The sequence below is a fragment of the Ctenocephalides felis genome, unplaced genomic scaffold, assembly GCF_003426905.1.
Source record: "Ctenocephalides felis isolate EL2017-DRISC unplaced genomic scaffold, ASM342690v1 CF-g0.4_SCAFFOLD_01604, whole genome shotgun sequence".
NCBI lineage: Eukaryota > Metazoa > Arthropoda > Insecta > Siphonaptera > Pulicidae > Ctenocephalides > Ctenocephalides felis.
Window position 1 is genome coordinate 56415962 of NW_020537758.1, and position 26794 is coordinate 56442755.

Genomic DNA, 26794 nt, shown 5'->3' on the forward strand with positions numbered 1-26794 from the left:
CTTTAAAACTCAAGACTATTAAATGATGCATATTTTAAAATTATAAACATTTGTCGTGTGTGCAAATGGTTTTTAGACACAACATTGCACTTGCAGGTCGCAATTTTCCTTTGAGCAATTATATTGTGAAAATCACACCAACTACATCGAAACAAATATTACGTATCAAACAAACAACTATCTGACTATCTTCAGTGAAAATCCCAGCTTATTATTCATTATAAAAATATGTTTTTAGACCGTTTTCTAAGAGTTTGTAACTTGGTCCTTTTTATCCCATGGGCGGCGTAAATTAGGACAGTCTAGGAAGCATATTATCCAATGTGCTATTCTAAATTTAAAGGATTTTTTTTCTTTAATAATTTTTGAACAGCAATCAGAAACTTATATCCTATGAGCTGTTAGGCTGAAACTTCTCCTTCCTTCGTATTTTTTTTAGATTAACCCAATGGTTAATCCATCCATATTTGTTGATTTTGTTATTAGAATTACTCTAATAGGGCTGACTTTTTATTGGTGCAGCAATGCCGGGTGAGGGCTATTTTCACTTGGAAATATATTGCTATCTATATTTCCAAAAGAAAATCGTTGTCACTGCTACCTGACAACAGGCTGCTCCAAGTGTATATCGAACCCGGGACCTCTAAAACAAGTCCAGTCGCTCTTAACCGCTTATCTACAGGCGAGCTAAAGGATTTTACAAAATAATAACTACATTATTTTATCAAGCAAAGCAAAATATAAATTTCTGTGTGCATTTTTACAGAGATAACACTAAACATTATCCTTAACTAGTTCTTTAACCTTGATCTACTATTTTGTCAGAAATATTCATCAGCAGAGTATTAATTTCTATTTATTCAACTTATCTCTTGTGAAATTGATTTTTTTAGCTTAGTTTACTTTTTAACTTACCGTAGGGTAGTTAGTAATGGACCGAAGATCGAAAATGAAAATGTTTGCATTTCTGAATACTTTGGCACGATGTCTGTAATAAGGAGATGTGTTGATTAGTTTTTGGTAGAGGCAAGTCCAGCCGTTACGGAGATAAAGAGTAAAGAGTGCAGAAAATAGATTTCGAGTTTTTGAGAGAACCGAGCATCCGATTTGAATTATTTAAAAAACATTCAATTTTTAATGATTGGGAGTGGTAGTGATTGGATTTTGGCAAAGGTAGGTGCAGCCATTTCGAAGATACAGAGCTAAATGTACAAAACATGGCAGTTTTTGAGAGAACTAAGCATCCGATTGGAATGATTCAAAGAACTTTCTGCTTATTTTAACAAAATTATTACGTTTGAAAAAAAAATATTTTTTTTCTAATTTTTTTGTATGTCGAAAATAAATCCGATTTTAATTATAATCATGACTAAAGTTCTAATATATTTTAAACAAATAATTTATATAATTCTTATAAATATTAGCCAATGTTGCAATATTTATAATAATCTATATAAAAACATTTAATATTTCTCAAACATTACGGTACGGGAAGTTAGCCTTAAGGCATGATGCCATACACCACTAGTTTATTTTTATTTTTCATTTTTAATATCTTTGCCAGGGTAAAGATTCAGTTGGTCTTTTCTCAACTTGACTGTTTTTTTTAGATATCGGTGGTGTACCTTGTTACCCGCAGACCTTTAAGCTCCGCTCTATCTTACATGTTCTAAGTGAACTAAGAAAAATTTAAGATTTGATCTCCAGCTTTATATAATCTGATGTCATTAGATATGTATTTTTGACTTGAAGATTCAAGTTGTGTTTTCAATTTAAAAATGCGTTTAATTGAAATTAAAGCCCATTGAGATCGTGTGAATGGTGATACTAAATCTTCCACTGAAATTACTTTGAATGAAGATTTAGTTCAATTCCAAACATATTTTCCTCCAAAACACACCTAATTCCTAGTCATAGTATGCTTAATAAATTCAAAATAATTTGCAAATGTACTTATGAAATTTTTTGGAAGCAGAATATAATTCAAAATATATTATAAACACAACACTCTGTCATTTTGGGAATTCTGGTAATGTGGTTATGAGCTCCTAGGTATTTGTACCATGCAATGCTTTTGCTAGTTGTGCAACGTGAGAGCTTTGATGCATTCACCTGTTCACAGATGCCGCACGCCTCTTAACTGCGTAACGAACCACATAAAGAACCTCCTCACCGTTGTTTATACACTGCTTGCATTTGCTAAGGTCCTAGATAAAAGAAAGTATTACGAGTGGAAATTATTTGGTGTCAATAAAAAATAGAAGTGACATGCTACGGGTCTCTTCTGTTGAATGATCATATGGGTTGGTAGCCACTAACTATCAAATATTCTGCCTTTGCTTCTAATACCTAATCTCCAAAAGGTATGATTGTCAGTATATAACTTTAGTTAGATTTCACGAGTATATTATTATGCGTGACAACAAAAAGATGTACTTATAATAACGTATGCAAGAAGTCGAATTTTGACATTTTAACCTTCTGGAGCTTAAGTTTTAAAATTAGATATAGGGTAAAATGTTCGATAGCTTAGCCAAGAACATAAGTTTTTGACAGTTTGTGACTACCAACTCATAAGATTAGATCTGTGAAAACCAACATAAAAGACTTGTACCATGACATTCTTACTTTATTCGGAAAATTGACCCTTTATTTTCACTAATATGATTAAAAATAATATAACTATAATTAGGAGCATTGCATGGATCAGAGTAGTTGATTCTGGGGAAACACTATAAGGACAATTGGAAGAGTTTGTAAATGGTTTTGAGACAAATGAAGTAAACTTATTAATGATGAAGTATTTTCTGGAATATAACAGGAAAATATTTTACTGAAAATGATAACAAAACAAAATGCTTTCTTTCTGAAGACTCTCATTGGAGCAAAAATAGGAGATCAAAAACCAAAACATGAATAAAAAGGCATGCGTTTGACAACTTGCAGGACAACATATAGCATAAGGAATTAATAGCTAATTATAAAAGTTAAAATAATAAATAATAAATAGTTATAGGAGAAAGAAAATATTGATGGTGGTTAAACAAACGTAGTGGTCTCTGGATAGTGTGTATGAAGCCAAATTGATAAGCCAAACAATTTGGTGTCAATATGACGGAAACCCTAATTTAAGATACAATTATAACAGGAAACAATATCTTTATTGTTATTATTATTTTGTTTATAGAAAGTAAAAAATCTCGTAGGCAAGTTATAGTAATGAGCCAAAAATCGAAAATGAAATTTTTTGAATATTTTCACGTTTCAGAGGTTTCTGTACATTTGGGCATACCTAAGAAAAAATGGATGAATGTGTATGTGTGTATGTGTGAAGACAATTTTTTGTCGACGATTTCAGGCGTATGGATTGACCGATTTCAGAATTTAAAAAACAATCAATTCCTATTGATAGGGAGATGTGCTGATTAATTTTTGGCAAAAGCAGGTCCAGCCGTTGCGGAGATTTGGAGCTAAGAGGGTAGAAAATCAAAACCCAGTTGTTGAATGATCCAAAAAACATACTGCTTGTGTTGGCAAAACAATTGCTTTTGAAAGAAATAAAATTAATTTCAATTTGTTTTTTACAATTTTTTTTTTGTATTTCGAAAATATTCAGATTTTAATTCTAATTCTGGCTAAAGTTCTGAAGCTCACTTATATATTGTACCTACTTTAAGTAAATATAATTTTAACTTTGTTATTCAGTTTAGATAATTCTTATAAATATTAGACAATAATGTTACAGTATTTATAATCTAATTTCGTTACGGTTCGGAAAGTTCCAGCAATTTGCCTCAAAGCACTATGACATACACCATATATTTTTTTGGTTATTGTTCAAATTAACCATCGCAGTTTTATACAGCAGAATAAGGTAGAATACAACAGTTTATTTATAATTTTAATCCAAAAAATGTGTGATTTGATTGAAAATTCAATTTAATTATTTGAACTTCCAAAACAAAGTAAAGTATTCTTACTAATTGTTTTCATGAATATTGTATTTATAAAACTTTCTTGACCAAAGTATGTAATGATTAATTTATGGTCGGAATAATTTTTTATCAAACGCATAAGATGTTTTTATACTACTAAACTTTCCATATATGTTGTTCTGATTTATTAATAATATAGATATATAAAATACTTCGCTTGATTTTACTACTTTACCACTCTTGGTTTGCTTCATAAGATGTTACAATAAATAAATTTTAAAAACAACTTGTTGGAAAGGGAAACCTGCGAATATAATTTGAAAATTCAACTGAAAACAATATATGAATCCTGGCTTGTCTAACACAACTTCAATTATTTCTACAATGTAGTTATATGTTGCACTCTTCGGCTTGACAAGACAAGATAATAAAATAGTTACCTCAATAAAATGGTAAAGGTTTCAAATTGTATACCCTCGTAAAACGGCTCGAATAGCGAATTTGGTTTTATTATGCAGTAAACCATATATAAAATCATGTATCTCTAGAAATTGGCGTCCAAATAGTGCATGTTATAAAATATCTCGGTTATAAATTTATCAATCTGACCGACGATGAAAGTTGTAAGTGTTTCAATAGAATTCACTATTTTACGAATATATATATAAATTATTGGTGTAAGTTTATATGATTATTGTTGATACACAAATGTGTTTACTTATAGTATTATAAATAATCATCCAAATAGTAATCAATGTTTTTGTTGACAATTTTAATTTATCTCTATAAAATAAGTACCAGAACGTACTTATTACGTATTTATCGTCAATAATAAGTATCAACCTAATATAAGCCATTCTAACGGCAAAATATAAATGTAATAAAAAAACTTGAAATTAATATGGGCTCAAAAGTGTTCTCTGATTTTCAGTATTTATACTGTCGGAACTAAATGAAGTGCATGACAACACATAACATGTAACTAACAAACAACTATGTTCAGTAAAACTCCCGGTTAACTCCTAATTATAGAAATATCATTTTTTACCATATTTCTAAAATCTGTCAACTGTTGCTTTTCACTCTAAGGGCGGAGTAAGAATTCAAAACCAAGGTGCAAACAGATCCAATGTCTTTCTATAATTTTGAAGGTATTTTACGAAATAGTTATAATACAATAGTATAATACGTTTGATATGAATATTGATACATTTTCGTTAACATTCTGATTCAACGTTGCAAAATTTAAGGTGATGGCTGGCTACAAATATTTTGCCTTCTACGTTAAAATAGTATCATTGAAAAAATTCTATACTTTGCTTGTTTTTGAGATAATAATGGTGGATTTTTTCACCCGCGGACCTTTAATTCCAGCTCTATCTTAAATCACGTAAACTTGAAAATTATGTTCTGATATCAAAATAACAGTGCTCAATACAAAAAAAAAACGATAAACGACAAAAAATGTTAATTATTAAAAATTTGATAATGTGGCCATTTATCTTGTGTTATCGACGTCGCCTGAGTTATAAGGCGATGGCTTGTTACACAAATTTTGACTTCGAATTTGAAATAAACATCCTCTTCAAGAACCCCGATCTAGGAGGCTCAAAAGAAAAGTTCCAATTGATTTGAAGATAGATCAATTTCGATAAAGACCAGACTCACCCCTTGATATATTCCTCAGCCAGATTAGTTGACCACTCAATGGAGTGCCACCTATTGTAATTTTTAAAAACTCAGCTAATTTATTTATGTGTGTGTATGACTGTGTGTGAGTATGTTTACTGTGTGAGTGAGTTCAAACATAAGCACAATAGCTCATAGAATTTTGTAAATTGAGGTTGCTGTTAAATAAAGTATAAAAAAAAGAAAAAGAAAAGAATTTGAAATGGTATCCTTAGAATGCCTCACACAACTAATATAAATCAATTGTTTTTAAGATAATGGTGGTGGACTTTTTAACCTACAAACATATAAGCTTTATTTTATCTTACTTCACAATCTTGAACTTGAGTTTTACAATATTTCAAATTATAGTTTTAATTCAACATGGTAATTAAAAGCGACTCATGAAGGATCACTTTTTTTTTAATTCTTACGCTTGAATAATAGTTTCATTGAATATGATAAAAACATATTATACGGCAAGGTACTTCTGCCGTAAGACTATCATAGTGCCGATTTGGACCTATGGAATCGAACTATGGGGTTGCTCTTGTACATCAAACATAAACATCATTGAAAGGTGCCAGAACAAAATTCTGCGTATCTTAACAAATGCGCCTTGGTATATTTTGAACTTTTTTCTACATAAGAATTTGAAAATCTCTACAGTCAACGAAATTATCAAAATTAGTTCATCTTTCAACAATGAATTAATACAGCATATAAATACTACTATTCAAGCGGTTCACAGACCGTTAAGAAGACTAAGCAAGAAATGGCTTTCCAAGACATTAAAGTCTTGATTAACAAAAATAAATTATAACAAAAAAATAAGTGCTCAAATTACAGAAATAGTTTTAAAGTAGCATTGCCTATCTCTTTCTCATTAAATTAAATTAGTGAATTTAATCCAATTTTAAGCAATATTTCTTTTTATTCCAGGTCGTCCAGAACCGACAGTATCATGGTTTATCGACGGTCGTCTCCATGACGAAGCTCGAGCGTCACCATCAATGCACCACGTCACCATAAATCGGCTTCAAGTTCCGCTCCTGAGACGTCAAGACCTCAATTCTACGTTTCGATGTCAGGCGGCCAACACGAAACTGATACTTCCGACCGAGCGGTCTGTGAGACTCGAGATGAATCGTAAGTTTCATATGGCTTTCATTTCATTCGCTGGCTTTGTATACAATGTGTGCAATGAGTTATTCATTATTATTTATTTATTTCATTTTAATCGATCTTAAGCAATGGGCAATTTACCTTATTTTCATTTTATAATATAAAAATGAACACTAAAAAGAATAAGATATAAAATTTATATCTTATTCTTTTTAGTGTTCATTCAGTAATTCACGGTTGACATAATACATTTCACATTTCTGTTACGTACATTTTTTACTCTAATGCTCTACATAAAGTTTTTGGTATTTTATTTCAAATTTTTAACTTTCCTTAGGGTTGGTTATAGTAATCGCAAAAAATCGAAAATATTTTTTTATATATCTTTACGTTTCTAAGGTTTCTGAATATTTTGGCATACCTAAGTAAAAATGGATGTATGTGTGTGTATATATGTGTGTGTGTGCAGATACATTTTTTTTGAATAATTTGAATAATTTAAAAAATATTCGATTCGTATTGATAAGGAGACGTGCTGATTAGCTTTTTGGCAAAGACTGGTCGAGCCGTTTCGGAGATATGGGGCAAAAAGTGCCAAAAATGGTAACTGATTTTTTGAGAAAACGGAGCGTACGATTTGTATGGTAACTGATGAAATTTTTGGAAAGTAGGTTTAGCGATTTCGGAGATCCAATAAAAAATAGTGATAAAAAATGCCATTTGGCGTACAAAATAATCATTACACGTATGCACAACAAATTAGCACATATTTTATAAATATTTTAATTTTGTTCAAAATTCCTAAAACGATTCAAATTATAAAACTTATTAAACTAATTTTTCAAAAACGTCAATTGTTTTCCAAAATTTTAAAAATCTAAAAAATCGATTTTTTCAGAGTTCTAATAGAAAAATGAATCTTTTTTAAACATTTTAGTTTTTGGTACGGAAAGTTCCAGCAACTTGCCTTAAGGCACAATTCCATGCACCACTAGTTCAACAATAATTTCATACCGAGTACGACGCAAAGGTCTAATTTGACGTTTAGATACTGTGACTGTCATATTAACTGCATTTGTAACATATAACACATATCAACTATCAAACTATTTTCAGTAAAATTCCCCGATAGTTCATCATTATAGAAATGTTTTTTTACGCTATTTCAATCTAGTCGAAGGATAAATTTATGATTTCGCGAAGAAATCCGATTTGCTTGTTTTGTTTTCTCGGCATTTCAAGCCATTCTGAATCGAATAAGACCAAATTTGGAAAAAAAATGTATGTGTATGCATGAGTATGAGTGTATGTATGAGTATGCATGTGATCCGACTTTTTACATTTTGTCCACGTTTTTTGAAAAACGATTGGACCGATTTCAAAAATTTAAAGGCCATGCAATATAGCTCTATAAGGACTATCGTATACAGTTATGTACGACATTCGGCCAAATACTTTTTTTTTATTAGCAGAAAAAAGTGAATATTTTTGTCCACGTTTAAGCCCGCAATTTTGAACAAATTTTGAAAATTCAAAAACTATTTGTAAGATATTAGTTGTGAATAGCGTTGATTAACTTTTGATGAAAAGTGGCCGGGTCATTTCTTTGTAATTAAAATCTTAGTTAGGATTTTGATGGAACCTTGTATAACCATATATTTGCATTTCTATGTTTTGTGGTGTTTTGTAGGCAGCCACTGATTACAGTTTACGTCCACAATTGAATAAAATACATTTTTAAAAAACGAAATTGGTGAAGTAAAATGTGTTAAACATGTTATTTTAATTTCTACAAACATCAATTGAAAAAGGTTTCGATAATTTTCATGAAAGGAAAAATATTATTTACCTAACTAGGTACATCTTACTTTTTATTGATTGAGTTGATTATATTTAGTGTCGGTAAGTGCATGGATCTTGCCTTAAGGCAAAGTGCTAGTTCTAAAATTTGTCATTCATAAACTTTTACCTCATAGATAGCATAAAATTTCATTTAGCATGCATATGAAAACATACAAAAAAAACATAGGCGGGGTAAAAAGATACAAATGTCTTATTATTAATTTTAAAGCTGTTTTACGGAGCAATAGCTGCATTATTTATTCAATGCGATGCAATTTAGGTTGAACTACTATTAATCTACATCTTTTTCAACTTCTACTACTATTACAAAATCTTTATTCGTTTAACTTTTTATAATCAGACTCGTTGTTTCTTACAAAACAGTTATTACAAATAACGTTAATTCAATATGTTTTCGAAATACATATCTTGTGTTTTACAAAAGTCACACTGCATATGACCTTTTTCTAATACTTAGTCAAAAGAAATTCTTCGCCAAGGTTGGAATTACTATTAATTTAGTTTCAGAATAATTATTATCTAACTCAATTGTTTGGATTTTTTAGAGCGACGCATTAAAATTTTTATTAAGTTGAAGCACAAATAAACAGCATAACATGAAACACCGAGATACTAATATTTTGAAACAGGCAACGCTTTTATTGGGGACACGGTCATGTAGGGTTTTAAAATTATTACTGAACATTACATGGTTTATTGTTTTTAAATTTGTTACATCAGCAGTAAAGTTTTTTATGTTTAATAAACGAGAAGTATAAATTTTGTTAATTGTATTTTTCGTGTTCAGTTGAAATTTATGGGAGTTAGGTTTGGAATATAAAAGCCCGTTCGTATTGCATTAAGTGCTTTAACTCTTAAAGTGCATCCAATTTCATTAAATTGCTATTTGAATGTTAAAACTGGAATATATATATATATATATATATATATATATATATATATATATATTTCAAATATAAATTCTTAAATTTTAACATTCGTGTTATATACAATTAAAAATAATGGATGCAATTAGTATCTGAATTAGTCATTTATATTAGGGATAGTATGGGGACAGTGGTAATTATCATAAGTATAACTTTCGGTAATAATGAAGTTAATTTAATCATCTCAAACAATAATATCTCTGAAAATTTATCCTAATGTAATTTCATTATCGAACTTATAATTATTAAATAGGGTAAGTTACAGTATTCTAAAATAAATCCATAATGAAAATTTTTGCTACTGTTAACGATTCAGATCTTCTGGTCATTTTGGCATACCCAAAAAAATGTTGTCTTGTGTATGTGTGTAGTACTTATGTATGTATGTGCAGATATAAATTTTGGTCGATGATTTCTGGAACACAGATGAATCGATTCCAATGCTTAAAAAGGTTTCTGCAAAGGCAGATACAGCCGTTTTGGAAATACGGAAAAAAAAGTGCGAAAATGGCAGTTTTTGACAAAACAAACCGCCTGACTTTATAACAAAACGTTTTACTTGTATTGACGGAATCAAGAATTGGCAGTCCAGCGGTTTCAAAGATCCAATAGATAAAGTTTTAAAAAAATGTCATTTGGCGGTCAAAAATGATCATTAGACATATGCACATCTAATTATCAGATATTTTATACTAATTTTAATAATAAGTACAAATTTTGTTTACATTTATATGGGTTCCGTACAAAATTTATAATATTTAACTGTTCGACTGCAAAGTGGCGCTTATGCGTCTCGATATTTCGTCTCTGAAACAGATTCGCAGTCTGATTGCTTTGAAAAAAATTCAAAATTTTAAAGAAATTTTAGAATTAAAAAAATACTGTTACAGAAAGTTTCAGAAATTTTCTTTAAGGCACATATTGCACAGCTAGTTTTTAATTATGTTAATATTAACCTTTGGATGATTTTTTAGTTCAAGAAAAATATAAATGGCTCTAGATAAAATTAATAAGACTGTTGGTTTCAAAACACGGTATTTGAAACCAAATTACGGTGCCCTTGTTTCAGGAATTGTTTCTAGTGTCATATATTTTGATTTGTTATAATAAGATATAAAAGTTTAGTATGTGAATTATCATTAACTGATTATCATAATTTAATACATGCATAAATCCAAATATTTCTTATCGTTAGTCATATATATTTATTAGTTTTATTGCATAATTTAAACTACTTATAAAATAAGTAAATAAAGAAATCTTAAATTGTTAGTGTTTATTATAAAAATATATTTTATGCTAATGTCCCGTCACCCTAACCACTAACCTATGGGCAAATATAAAATTCAATATAAAATTGATACAATAAACTGATCATGTTAAATTTTTCTGTTTTATATAAATTTGATTATGTAACCTGGCTTTGATTAGAGCATTCTGGAATTTACGTTTTTAGAACAAAAGTTTAAATAGTAATTACACAAAAATTACAGATTATCAATTTACTCTATATCATTTCTATTTTTTGCAATATGATAGTTTATTTTAGCTTCCACCTTTGTCGCTGAATGCTCACACATAAAATATATCATTTATAAAAGATTAACAGGACTTTAATACCCGGATTTGGAGTAACCGCAGTAAACCATACCGTTTCGTTCATATTAAGCCTTCATTAATCCTTTTGGAATTAATGAAATGTGTGTATATATCATTTGTTACTTTGAATATTTCATGAATGGAGGCAAATGTGCTCGGGTACTTTCTTCACGAAACATTTGCTGGAAAATGTGTTTTTCATTGAGCTATAAAGCATTTTTATATTCATTTAAGAAATATAAGTAAGTAAAATAATAATATATTATTAGTTGATTTACATATAAGTTTGAAACGACAATTTGCTATTTTGTATAGAGTTTTTAACTTTCCGTAGGGTTAGTTATAGTAATCGCAAAAAGTCGAAAATGTTGGCATATCTTAGAAAAAATGAATATACGGGTGTGTGTACGCGTGTGTGTAGGTGCGTATACAATTTTTCGTCGACGATTTTAAGAACACAAATCAGACAATTTGAATGATTCAAAAAACATTCGATTCCTATTGATAAGGACACGTGTTGATCAGTTTTTGACAAAGGTAGGTTTAAGGGTGTTGAGATAACGGAGCGTATGATTTGAAATAATCAAAAAACGTTTTATTTATATAGACAATATAAAGAACTGATGAAATTTTTAGAAAGACAGATCTGGCGGGTCTGGAGATCCAATAAAAAATGTGAAAAAATAATGCTATTTGGCGGACAAAAATGATTATTCGACATATGCACATCAAATTATCACATTTTATTGATATTTTAATAATTAAAACAAATTTTGTTTACATTTCTATGGGTTCCGTAACAAACCCACGCGCTTCGATATTTTGTTTCTACACTGCTAACGATTGCTCTAAAAAAAAGTTTTAAAATTTCCAAAATATTTCAAAGCATAAAAAAATTACAATTTTTCAAAAAGGTCAATTTGTTTCAAAAATTTTAAAAATATCAACAATATTTTTTTTCAAAGTTCTAATTAATATTTAATATTTTTAAAACTTTAATTTTTGGTACGGAAAGTTCCAGCAATTGGCCTTAAGGCACGATGCCATGTACCACTAGCTAATTATTTTTTATAGACTTTTGAAAAAGTGGTAAGTGTGCTCGACTATGTTCTTCGGCAAAGTTAGCTAGAAACTGTGGAAAAAATATGTCATTAATATTTGTAAATGTATTTAGTATTAAGGTAATTCATTCCTGGACTGAAGAGATTTCATACTTTTTCTGTTGTAAACCAACTACTAGAAAACTATTAATTGCGATGCTCACACGCAGAAAATATATCAATAAAAATTCTCGACAGTTCCAATAGAGAATTGACCTAATAAAAATTAACAAAACGATCAAATTTATAAAAGTGTTACAAAAACTCTATTCAAAGTATTGAACTTTGAAAAGCGAATTATAAATAATTGTAAAAAAATGATGCATCTTGTACATTAAAATTTGCTTATATAGAGAAATATCCCTGTAAGTAACGGGAAATATTTAGAGAAGATATTTTAAATTTTGGAACTGGTACGATATCGTTTTGATTGAAAATGTGCAACTAGATGCAATTATGTTTCTTGTATATTATATTTTTATATTAATTATAGGAAGCATTATTATATAGAAGGATCCCAAACACTTGTTTTTGAACATACACAATTCTAATGATTGCATTATTTGAATCAATTGAAATGTGAAGTTATTCATTGGTTGCAACAAACCTTTTATTGTCCAAAATATCCTTTCAAAAGTTTTGTTAATCCTGCTGCTACCAGAAAATTTCCGCCGCGCTTCGAGAAGCACTCAAATCAACTATTAATGATTTTATATCAGAGAATGTTTAATTATTTATCATATTTTCTCGTTTTTTATTAGTAAGCGAATAAAAATTTAATGTAATCATATACAGTACTCTGAACTTTATATTGTTTATGGGAACAAATTTGCTTTATAATTTTGTCCGCGGTCGATGGCGTTGTGTCCATATGATTTATTAATCTGGCGCTTTTTGTGTTTGCAATAAACTAATTGAATTGGTTGAAACTCGATATTATTTTTTATCGTGTTAATTTTAAATATAATTTATCTATTAATTTTACTCATGGGGCATTCATTTTAATTGCGTTAATGTGTTATTGAATATTTTGACTTTTTGTCGTCAGTCGCCACAATATTTAGGTTGTTGTAAATGACCATTTACTAATTTGATCAGAAATAATTTGGAACACATTAACTTTTTTGTAATTTTTCTTGATAGTTGTGTGTTTTTTGGGATCGCCTGGTTATCATTCTGTAAATCACCACGATTTCTTATTTGGAAAATAGAATATTTTGAATTGTCTGTGATAGTCTGATAGTTCATTACTATTTGAAAATGTTCAAAACAGTTTTCAGTTTAAAATTCTTTTTACTATATATGCTCGAAGTTTATTTTACTCAAAAGCATAAAAATTAGGCAGGGTAATTAAGGAAACTTCTGTTAGATTCAGATTTAGATTAAAATATTTTATTTTAATATTTATTTTTATGATTAATACTCGTAAGAATAGTAATAAGGATATGTATGTAAACAATTTTTCAATATTTGACCATTACAATATAAGCTTCTTTTACTAAAAATTACAATAAATTCTATCAATCTAAAATTCCTATTATCTTATGCTCTATTTTTTGCATATTTTTCAGACTTATATAAGCATTTTGATTTGAGAATTTCAATTATATATTATAAAATTTGATTTCGTTAGTACGCATTTGCAATCCAATCTGAATTCAGTTGAATAATGTCATGCAAACCCGTATTTACTTCCTGACTGGCCGGTCACCCATTCGTCGTCTACTTGCCAACTGGAATGAAATGCATTTTAAACTTCTATGTCGTGTAAATAAGTCGACATTTCCTAGTCTAGACAAACATTCTTTGAAGTGACTTTAAGCTGCAACATACACGCAAGCATGCATTAAATTCGCGCCATGCGCTTTCGAGTTTCCGATACAAAAGAAATGTGAGAAAAAGTTGGACTTAGACGGCTAAACCGTACGAAAATATCGTGACGGTAGCTATGATGTGTATCAGTTCATTCAATGATTTTTTTTAATAATATTGATTTGAATGTAAATTTTAGAAATATCTTTTTTTTTTATTTGAACCAACCTAATAAAAATTTTAAAAAAACTTTAAAATTTAAAATATTTTCAAAATTTTCAATAAAATTTTAATTAAAAAAAAATCAATTGTTGAAAAAAAAAATACGCCAATATGGATCCTCCATAAAGACACGGGTATACCTACAATTCAAGAACATATATCAATGTTTGCCTGTAATTATAAGAATAGAATTGACGCCCATCCTAACCAACTAGCATGCAATTTATACCAGGAAGGTCAGCCGACCAGGCTCAAAAGGAAAATACCTCGAGATCTAATATAGTTTATTTTCATATATATTTTTTTCTCCATATTTGTCTTTAGCTTTTTTTATCATATTAACTATAGTTATATAGCCACTGGACGTATCTACTAATTTGTTAACAATCAATTGTAACAACTTGTCAGCATCCTCTGCTAAATATAATTATTTTTAAAGATTGCAGAATAAAAATAAAACTAGTGGGGCGCATGGCATCGTGCCTTAAGGCAAATTGCTGGAACTTCCCGTATCAAAAATTATTTATTTTAAAAAGATTAACATATTTGAAAAAAAATTACTCTGAAAAAATAGATTTTTGAGAAACTATAAATTTTTGACAAAATCTTACTTTTTGTTGAAAAATTTATTTTGAAATATTTTGGAAATTCTGAACTTTTTTTCCAAGCAATCGTACTGCTTTAAATGCATAGGGACTAAATATCGAAGCGCGTAAGCGCCGCGTCGTCGTCTAACGGATAAACACTGGTACGGAACCCATAGGAATGTTAACAAAACTTATACTTATTGTTGAAATCTCTATAAAATATCTGATAATTTGATATGCATATGTCTAATGTCTAATGATTATTGTTGACCGCCAAACAGTATTTTTTTTAGTTTTTTTCACTAGATCTCAGAAACCGCTAGACCTATCTTCATTAAAATTTGATAAGTTCTTCATCTTGTTCAAACAAGTAAAATGTTTTTTGAATTATACAATTGGACGAAAACTGAGTTACCGTTTTTGGCACTCTTTGCCCCGTATCTTCGGAACGGCTAGGCCTGCCTTCGCTAAAGACTAATCAGCACGTCTTCTTATCAATACAAATCGAATATTTTTTGAATTAGTCAAATCGCTTCATCCGTGTAACCGGAATCGTCGACAAAAATTTGTATCCGAACACACACACATACACGCACACACACACACGCACATACACACACACATACATCAATTTTTTCTAAGGCATGCCTAAATGTTCAGAAGGTTTTAAAACGTAAAGATATATAAAAAAAAATCGATTTTTTTGCGATTACTATAACTTGCTCTACAAGAAGTTAATTATAAATAAATCAATTTATCATCTCCATAACATTAACAATCGTCATTTCATTTCGAATTAAATTTCAAAAAAAAATAGTTGCCAAATTTACACAAAATTGAAAAAGTGCTCCCGCATAGTCACAGTCTAAACGCATTTGCAAATAATTCTGTGCGACATTTTTACTTATACTGTGCTTAGCTTGGCGGCATTTTCACATTTTTCAATAATTTTCACAAAATTGGAAAAGTGCTCCAGTTCATAAACAGTCTAAACGCACTTGCGTAAACATTTCTACCAGAGTGGCGCTTAGACTGTGCTTAGCCTGGGTGCTTTTTTGAATTTTTAATCCAAAATTACAAAAAAAATTTTTTGAAAAAAAAATTAGAAACAAAAAATTTTTTTTTCCAAAATCAATTATTTTGTTGAAAGAAGCAGAAAGTTCTTTGAATCATTTAAATCGAACGCTTAGTTCTCTCAAAAACAGCCATTTTTTTAACATTTAGCTCTGTATCTCCGAAACCTCTGGGCCTACCTTTGCCAAAAACTAATCAGCACATCTCCCTATCAATAGGAATCGAATGTTTTTCAAACCATTCAAATCGATTGATCCGTTCTCTCAAAAACTCGCTTTCTATTTTTTGCACTCTTTGCTCCATATCTCCGTAACGGCTGGACCTGCCTTTGCCAAAAACTAATCAGCACATCTCCCTATCAACAGGAATCGAATGTTTTTTAAACCATTCAAATCGGTTGATCCGTGCGCCCGAAAACGTGGACGAAAAAACGCGGACATACAAAACACACACACACACACACACACACACACACACACACATCCATTTTTTCTGAGGTATGCCAAAATGTTCAGAAACCTTCAAAACGTCGAGAAAGGTAAAAATTTTTGATTTCGATTTTTGGACGATTACTATAACTTACCCTACGGGAAGTTAATAAAAGTTTTTTTTTGAAAAAAATCAACTTTCAAAACTTTCAGAAAGCAAAGTTTTATGCTTTAAATGAGAAACATAAGTTTACAATTCAGTTTAAAAATGTATATATGTATTTCATATACGTTATCCTAAGAAATCCTCAGATAGATCCATTTGACATTTTTTGTAAATGAACAATAAAATGTATAGTATTTATAATTATCAATTTGCTAAACTTGAAAACATTTGTTTTTGATCGTTCATTGATTATTATTGATTTTTTTCTCGAATATTTATTTACGGTGCGGAGGGTTCCAGCAATTTGCCACGCAAGACTAGAAAGTTAGATTCACCAGCTTTTTTATATAACAGCTCATATGTAGTTGTGAAAAAATTGAAAATTTATGTCTAATGACAGCGTAGCGTAGAAGTGACGATTTTTTTAACAATAATATTTGAGAGTAGAGGGAAAAATATATGTAAATAAACGGCAGTGTTCCAAAGTCTTTAACAAAAGAATTTTCTTTTGTTATTAGTTTTTTTAGTTGTCAGCATTGTTGTTTAGTTTACGACCTTAATAATATTTTTAAGTATACATTACTTAATTACTTTATATGGTGTATTGTAAATTTTAAGTTAGATTCAACAGATGTTTTTAAATAACCATTACAATGATCACATATTTTATATGACCATTATAATAGCATTTATATTTTGCATTGGTTGAATAATGTACCTAACATTTCGTACAATCTCTTTGCTATTAAAAATAAATATAAGACCAGTTTGCCCTGTGGCTACCCCATTTAATCCCGCCTATGGGGTAAAAGGACTAGGTGACTGAAGAATTAGCTGAAAGTTATACTGAACATTGTCAGATATATCTTTGTTTGATATGTGTTAATTGTTTTGATATAATTGGTTTGGTTTTCACAATATAATTGCTCAAAGTCAAATTTGACCTTTGTGCCCGCCCTACCCTGTATTCAAAAATACATATTTAGCTAATGAATTTTAATTAACAGTAGGGTTAGTTATAGTTTCACAAAAAAATCTAAAATGAAAATTTTTATGTATCTTTACATTTCAATGTTTTTGAACATTTTGGCATACCTTAGAAAAAATGGATGTATGTTTATGCGTGTGTATGTTTATGCGTGTGTGTGTGTAAGTGTGTGTGTGTGTAAGTGTGTGTGTGTGTAAGTGTGTGTGTGTGTAAGTGTGTGTGTGTGTGTGTGCGAATGCAAATTGTCGTCGACAATTTCGGGAACACCGATCAACCGATTTAAAAAATTCAAAAAACATTTGATTCGTAAATTTGTATTGATGAGGAGACGTGCTGATTAGTTTTAGACGAATGCAGGTCTAGCCGTTCCGAAGATACGGGGCAAAAAGTGCCAAAAACGGTAACTCAGTTTTTAACCCCTTAACTTACGATTTAGATTCGAAAATGTCGGGTCAAAGTTGTACAAGCTAGCGAATGCGTAATATTTGGGAAGGCAGGTCTAGCGGTTATGGACTCACATCAAATTATAAGATATTTTATAGAGATTTTAATAATGTGTGCAAATTTTGTGTAATTTTTTTTGGGTTCTGTACCTAGATTTTTAATTACGGTACGGGAAGTTCCAGCGATTTGCCTTAAGGCACGATGCCATGCATTCCACTAGTAATTTTTTTGTTGAGCTTAATAATTTAACTGCATCGCATTGATTGATTAATGTAGCTATTACTCCATAAAACTGCTCTTCAAATTCAAAATAATATCGTTTAGAGCGTGGGCTGGCACAAACTAGTCCCAGGTTCGCTGGTTCGATTCCCGCTACCGCCAAGCCTGACATCAGGCGACTTTGATGTCAAATTTCCACTTGGGGTTATAAATCACAATATAATTCCAAGTGGAAATCGTCCTTCGTGGACATAGTTGCATCATTCAATCATATGTACACTATTAGACGTAAGAGCTATTATATAAAACCCACACATAGGAGATGGTGAACCGATGTGTTGCCTCTCATAACAATACCTTAGGTCATAAGTCATACTCAAAAAGAGCTTATATAACATTAAAAAAAGTAAGAGTTCTGATTGCTGTGGAAACAATAAAAAAAATTAAAATAAAATAGTATACCTTGTTGCCTCTACCTGTCTATGTGGTAAAACCAGATGACAAATTTTAGAAAAATATTAAAAACAACATAGGGATCGTTCAGGTATTACGTAAGCAGATTTAGTACAATTATTTACCCCCCCATCCCCATTTGTCAGCAAAAGTAAGCAAAGCTGTCACCAAAATGTCACCCAAAATAAGAATTCAATAACCCCCCGCCCCTCTATAGTGCTTACGTAATACTTGAACGGACCCATAATTACACAATATAAATTAGCTGAGAGTTTCATTGAATATAGTTTGATGGTTGTTGGATTGAAACGTGTTATTTGTTATAACTTATGATATAATTGGATTGTTTTTTATGGTATATTTGCAAACAAAAAGTCAAATAGGATCTTCATGCCCCGCTCTACCCTGATCTGTTTACTTCATTCAAAATTAAACGTGATTAGTGATGTGTGCAATTATTGATACTAATAATAATGTGTCTTTTTCGTTCTATTCTAGTGCGACCTATGAGCGTCAAACTGCTCGGAACGCCCGGGCAATTCATCGCCGGCGAGAAGTACAGTGTGGCTTGCGAAGTGCTCGGTTCGCGACCTCAGGCACAAGTCACATGGACCCGTGGCGAACGAAAGTTCCGCAAAGGCAAACCCGGACTCGAAAAGGTGAGCCCAGTTAATGTTTACTACTAACTCTCTTAGTGTACTTTATGTGATTAACAAGTTTATGTTGCCGTTTTACATATTTAGTGTGACACTATCCTAAATCCACAACTTATTAGCAGTTTTGTGTGACTAAAAAGGAGTTTTGATAAAACAATTAAATTGAAACAAATTAATTATGAAGCAAAGATTATGAATCAGTTGCTCATGTTATTTTTTATATATAGTCAAAATCACATAGTGTGGCAATAACTTGCCAATGTCTTATTTTTAACTTCCCGTAGGGCAAGTTATAGTAATTGGAAAAAATCGAAAATGAAAATGTTCACATATTTTTACGTTTACATTCCTGTGGGTTCCGTACCAAGGTATATCTGTTAGACGGCGACGTGACGCTTACGCGCTTCGATATTTCGTCTCTATGCAGTTAAAGCAGTACGATTGCTTTGAAAAAAAAAAATTCATATCTTCCAAAATATTTCAAAGTATGAAAAACATTTTTTTCAAAGTCTTTTTTCCCAAAAAATAATTTTTTAAAAAAATTACAGTTTCTCAAAAATCTATTTTATTTTTAACTTCCCGTAGGGTAAGTTATTGTAATGGGCCGAAAATCGGAATTGAAAATTTTTACATTTCTCGACGTTTTGAAGGTTCCTGAACATTTTGGCATACCTCAGAAAAAATGGATGTGTGTGTGTGTGTGAGTGTGTATGTATGTATGGATACAATTTTTCGTCCACGTTTTCGTGCGCACGGATCAACCGATTTGAAAGGTTCAAAAAACATTCGATTCCTATTGATAGGGAGATGTGCTGATTAGTTTTTGGCAAAGGCAGGTCCAGCCGTTTCGGAGATATGGAGCAAAGAGTGCAGAAAATAGAAATTGAGTTTTTGAGAGATCGGAGCATCCGATTTGAATGATTCAAAAAACATTCAATTCGTATTGACGGGGAAAAGGGATTAGTCTTTGGCAAAGGCAGGTCCAAAGGTTTCGGAGATACAGAGCTAAATGTGCAGAAAATGACAGTTTTTGAGAGAACTAAGCGTCCGATTCAGATGATTCGAAATAACTTTCTGCTTGTTTTAACAAAATAATTGTTTTTGAAACTAGCTGTAAGTGGAAGTCTGTCTTAAGGCAATTAAGGCATCGTGCCTTAAGGCAAATTGCTGGAACTTCCCGTACCAAAAATTATTAATTTTTCAAAAACGATTAACATTTTTGAAAAAAATGTACTTTGAAAAAATAAGATTTTTGAGAAACTATATATATGGACAAAAAATTACTTTTTTTGAAAATAAAATATTTTTTTTAATTTTTTTTTTTGAAAAAAATTTTTTTTTTCTTTGACATATTGTGGAAGATCTGAACTTTTTTTTTCAAAGCAATCGTACTGATTTAACTGCATAGGGACAAAATATAAAGCGCGTAAGCGCCGCGTCGCTGTCTAACGCATAAGCATTGGTACGGAACCCATAGGAATGGTAACAAAATGTATACTTATTGTTAAAATCTCTATAAAATATCTGATAACTTGATGTGCATATGTCTAATGATCATTTTTGACCGCCAAATGGCTCAATTTTTTACTTTTTCCTCCATATCTCCGAAACCGCTAGACCTACCTTTATGAAAATTTTATCGATTCTTCATCTTGTCAATACAAGTAAAATGTTTTTTGAATTATTTAAATCGGACGCTCCGTTCTCTTAAAAACTGAGTTACCGTTTTTGGCACTTTTTTCCCCGTATCTTTGGAACGGCTAGACCTGCCTTCGCCAAAAACTAATCAGCACGTCTCCTTATCAATACGAATCGAATGTTTTTTGAATTATTGAAATCGGTTGATCCGTGTTCCCGAAATCGTCGACGAAAATTTGTATCCGCACATACATACACACACGTACATACATACACACACACATACACACACACATACACACACACACACACACATACATCCATTTTTTCTAAGGTATGCCAAAATGTTCAGAAACCTTTGAAACGTAAAGATATATAAAAATTTTCATTTTCGATTTTTTTGCGATTACTATAACTTGCCCTACGGGAAGTTAAAAAAAATTTTGTTCCAATTTTTTTTTTTTTTTTTAATTTTTTGTATATCGAAAATAATTCAGATTTTACTTTTAATTCTGACTAAAGTTCTAATATACTTTAAACAAATAATTCAAACTTCGCAATTCAGTTTATATAATTCTTATAAATATTAAACTATGTTACAGTATTTATTTATAATAACCTATTTAAAAGCATTTAATATTCCTCGAACATTTCGTTACGGTACGGGAAGTTCCAGCAATTTGCCTTAAGGCACGATGCCACCCACCCCACTAGTTCAAAGTAATTTTTGTTCAAAAATGTTAATCTTTTTTAAAAAAATAATTTTTGGTACGGGAAGTTTCAGCAATTTGCCTTAAAGCACGATGCCATGCGCCCCACTAGTTTATTCAATCAGAACATTGAATACAATATATTAGTTATTTTGATTTACATTATTTAAATATGATTATAAATTTTAGTTGCCCCAGTGGGTAATTACTATTAGATAAAATTTATTTTATTAAATTAATAGGCCATAATTTTTTAGATCTTCTTAATTCTGGTGTGAGTAACCAGTAAATTGGGGTGATTTAATTTACAACCAGATGGGACTTATTATCATCTTTTTTTTTTAATTTTAAGGAGTATTACAACTGTATTATCATTTTTAAACAAAGACTGTATTTTCTAGTGTTAATTTTGAATTATGTCCGAGAAGCCAACTAATCATGATTTTTATTCATATATACCAAGGTGTTTAATATAATTTTATTACTTGGTCAAGAAAATTCACTCTTGGGCATATTGTCTAATCGAGCGTAAATGTTATATGGTTAGACTTGCTCTCATTGATTTTGATCCGACACTTTTTAGCCCAGTTTTTGGTCACATTTAGATGCCTTCGCACAATAGTCGATTGCCAATATTTGATAACAAAAAAAAAATAGTAAGAATTTAATTCTTTTAGGATTTTTGGAATCACTATTCTATAGAATATGTTTATCATCACAGTTACCGAATAATTTCTTTTAAAAAAAATAATGATGAATATTATCTCAAATGAAATGAAAAATCAACGTCTTATTCTGATATTTATGATTTTCATATAGGTCTGGTGATATTGCCCAACGATATCTACTAAAACCTAATTAGCTTTTTCTCAGAGATAGAGTTGATGGACAAATCAAACACCTTAACATATTAGATTCCGAAGAGAAGCGATTTAATTATAAGAATTATTTAAGTTTTAAAAAGTCGTCCGGTTTGACTATGAACTCTATCGCCATGAGAAGTCTCATCAAAATCCCAGAAAAGTAAACCTGAGTAACAATATTTTATTTTTGAAATATGCCTTTCAGTAAATTTTACATTTAAAACTGTATAGTGCTTTCTCGTCTAATTTTGATCGGTGATTAACAAATATATGTAGGAAAATTTCATTTATAAATCTATATTTATATACTCAGGAGAATACATTTTTTTATTACTTCAAATAGTTATCAATTTATATTAGCAAATTATTATGTTATTTACTTGAAATTGTATAGTAATATCGACGAATAAAACAGCATCTAAAGATCGCTAATTGTGATAAAGTTATTCCAAATATTTGAAATTAACATACTCTACTATTTTAACAATTTGTATGATGGAATTGATATCCATATGTATCATCACAGTATTACTATTTGTCTAAATGTAGGAAAATTTTCAGTATTTCTAACTTACGTAGTAATTTAATGGACAAATATAACAAAACAAAAAATATATGCAATATAGAAATATTCAAGTACTTATTATGGAATGAAATATTTAATATTTGTTTTATGGTGCACTCTATTTAATATTAGTTCACTCTGGCGAGCTGTTTATGCGCGAAAAGTATTTAATGGAAAAATTAAATGTTTATTGGAATATCGTGATGGAAACTTTTCATTGGTAATGCACGTAAACAACCGACATGGATAATAAATAATGAATCAGATTCACTGAAGTGTACGTAATATGTCTAGTGACTTTCAAACAATTTTGTATCAAGAGCTGTTTTAACATCTGTAAATGTATTTTGACAATGGGATTTGGTAAATTATAATATTTTACGTAGTTTTAAATTAAACATAATTGGATTTCTGATACGTTTGTGACTTCAGAATTTTTTTTGTAACTTCAGAAATTTTTCTGTTAACATTACTTTGATAAAAATTTTATAGAAATAGATTTTCAAATGATATGATTCAAAATGACACAAATGCATAGGAATCGCCTAAGGGATTATAATAAAATAGGATAATTCGGGGCACAAAAGTCCAATATGTCTTTTAGTAATTATACTGTAAAAACAAAATAAACTTAGTCAGCACATAACATGTATCAAACGAACAGCTATCGTACTATGTTTTGAATAATTCCCAGTTAACTCTTTATTATAGAAATATATTTATCAGTGTTTTTTTAAACACTTAAAATGGGTGAGGTAAAAAAGCACAGCTAGGGGTCAAACGTGTCCAAAGTTCTTCTTTTTTAAGAGGATATTACAAAAATATTAGTTAATTTGACTTTATAATTATATTTGACGTTGTATTTAATATTTTATTTATCAAAGTGGATGCATTGGATGCACACTCGACGATTAATTTTAACTAACTCATTCAAATATTACGTTTACCGAAAAGGTATAGATATATTATACGCTTTTATATTTATAGATTGGAATGAAATGAAAGTAGCAAATTTTCAAAATATATCATCTCTCCTAAAGTTTCAAACAAAAATGTGCTTTTACATAGTCTATTTGCAACTCAGAAACTATATAAATCTTACATTATGTTGTTATTCTAGGACATAATAGCGTTTGTGTATACCGAGGACTTATACATCCATCAAACTTTACTTTAAATGGAACTATTATGAGAAGAAAATAATAAAATCGCATTCCACGTAAAAGTTTCTATCAAAAACAACTATTAATCGTGTGCGTTATCTGTAAAGTTTCAATACTTTTACCCTGGCTACTGTACGATGAATTTTATGACGCAAATAAATAAAAGTGCCCCTTTTTGTAATAAATCAGAACCTATATCCGCCTCTTCCTCTCGCACTCGAAAAGCGTTTTAGGTAGGAATAGATGTATATACAATGTCAAAATTATATCAAAAGTTTTCTTAAAAACTGATACTTGAAAATAATAGTTTCAAGTATCATATATATGGTATAGGGTAGACTGGGCAGGGTTGTGATAGGGTACGGTAGTGACAGTCGTAATAACAGCTAATCTAAACTCATTTTGAGATAGTGTTTAAAGAGACAAGCAAGTTCATATTGTTGCGTTCAACCATCAACCTACATTTGAATAACGCATTATTTTAGAGAATCAAAAGTAAGTTTTTTTGTTTAATTTCTTTTAATAATAACTATTACTTGTATACAGATAGATTTCTTTATTACTTTTACTTTATTACTAGTTTCTGCGTAGATAAGTAGTTTTTATTGTTTTTGTAAAATTTGTCATCTGCCCTTTTCACTCCATAAAATGGGTAATTTATGTGACTTCAATTAAAAAAAATACTTCTAGTAATCCTATCGACTTGAAATTTCTAGACTTTTCCTAAAATTTCATTAGCTGTCGATCAATGAAAAAATCAGGACAAAAAAATGTACAGAAGGTTAATTATAAGGATATTAACTTTTTCATACTTCGAACGGTCGGAAAGGTCTGTCTAGACCACCCATACATTTTGTATGAAATATGCGCTTTTTGATAAATGTAAACCAGTATTTTGTCTATTTTCATGGTATTTTCTATTCAAACTGCTTTTTATATATTCTTTGCTAAGTGTTGTAACATGAATGTTAGTATTTTTATGACGAAAGTTCGTTGAAAACCTACCAAACTTATTGGTAATCGCAAATACTGAAAATCGGATGAGTAATGCACACATTATCAATAATTTTTCTACCCGTACTGCGTTCGAATTTTTTTTTTTGGCAAACCTGTAGTGAAATTATATTTTTACTTTGAGTTTTACATTTATTTCAAAGGCGCCGAAAAAGAATAACTATTGTTTTTCATTGATATAAAATAGAAAAATTAACAAAAAAGCAACGATTTTTTTATATTTCTTTATTTTTTATATAATATAATATGTAATATTTTTATTATAAGCAAGCTCAACACATGCAAAAGACGGTAAGAAAAAGAAAAAATCAAAACTATAAATATTTACTACTAATAATGTAAAATGAATGATGGTCCAGCCAGACCTTTCCGACCGTTCGAAGGTGAAAAAATATCCGACCGACGGAGGGTTTAAGGGATTTTACGAAATAATAACTACATTATTCAAGAAATACATGTTATTGGTACATTTTTGCAAAGGTAACATTGTTTTTAACTTTGATCTGGTATTTTGTCAGAAATGTTTATCAGCAGAGTTGGAATAACAATTAATTCAATTTTCTTTATCTTTTAAAACTGTTTTTTATACCGAATTTACATTTTTGTTTACTATTCTTTTATTGTTTATTTACTCCATTGCCAGGGAAAAGGTATAGTTGGTCCTTTTTGTGACAACCACATGTAAGTTTTTATTTATTTATTTCTTTATTTATTTATTATTCATTAGACACCAATCGGCTATATACAGTTAATTATATAGTAATGTAACATGATAATGTATTCTTATGTTATTTATACAAACACATTCAAACACACATAAGGGCACCTATACATACACACGTACAGACATACACTCACACATGCACCTATGTGTGGACTCAAACACACTAGTAGAGCTAACAAATTCTAATAAGTATTATTCTTTTTAACAATATCGATAAATGTATTATGCGAGGAATTAAACAAGTTTAGTTTTGAGCACTGTTTGTTGACCATTGCTACTCTATTCATGGGACCATTCAATCTATAGATTTTTTTAGTTTTTAAAGTGTGCACAATACAGTTTTTTCTTAGTCCTTGTCTTGGGCATATAGAATTAAGTTTTTCTGGTACATCAGGATAAAAATCTTCCGCTTTCATGTACACTAATTCTTTTTGATTGTGCAAAGTACTTAAGGTATTCTTTTTTTTGCACTCTATTAAGTTTGTTGCTTGATAGTTCCGTGTAAGGTGTTCAAAAAAACGTGGACACTTTAAAAGCGAGTGTGGAGTACAGAATGTATAGTGTGCCCATATTGTGAAAATCTCATCCACGTTTGAAGGGAAATTTTATCAATGTGTTGTCAAATATTAATTTGGTATCAAAAATAACTCCAAGGTCTTTTGTCAAAGTCACTGTATTCATTTTTGATTTTCAAGAAAGTAATCTTGTTGAATTGGATTATGGGATCGATATAGTATCATTACTGCGCATTTTTCAACACTTAACTCTAGTTTATTACTTATACACCAGTTACTTAATTGCGCGATGTCTTGTTTTAAATATGATCTAAGATTATCAGATTATATAGTTTTG

General features: G+C 30.0%; 1 protein-coding gene across 1 annotated transcript in view; it reads left to right on the forward strand.

The window, feature by feature from the left end:
- LOC113373958 overlaps window positions 1–26794 on the forward strand; it is a 471407-nt gene that overhangs the window by 229254 nt on the left and 215359 nt on the right. Inside the window, exons 5-6 of the mRNA XM_026614222.1 lie at window positions 6546–6752; window positions 19108–19268. Of these exons, the coding sequence (XP_026470007.1) occupies window positions 6546–6752; window positions 19108–19268 (368 nt within the window). The remainder of the gene's footprint in view (window positions 1–6545; window positions 6753–19107; window positions 19269–26794) is intronic.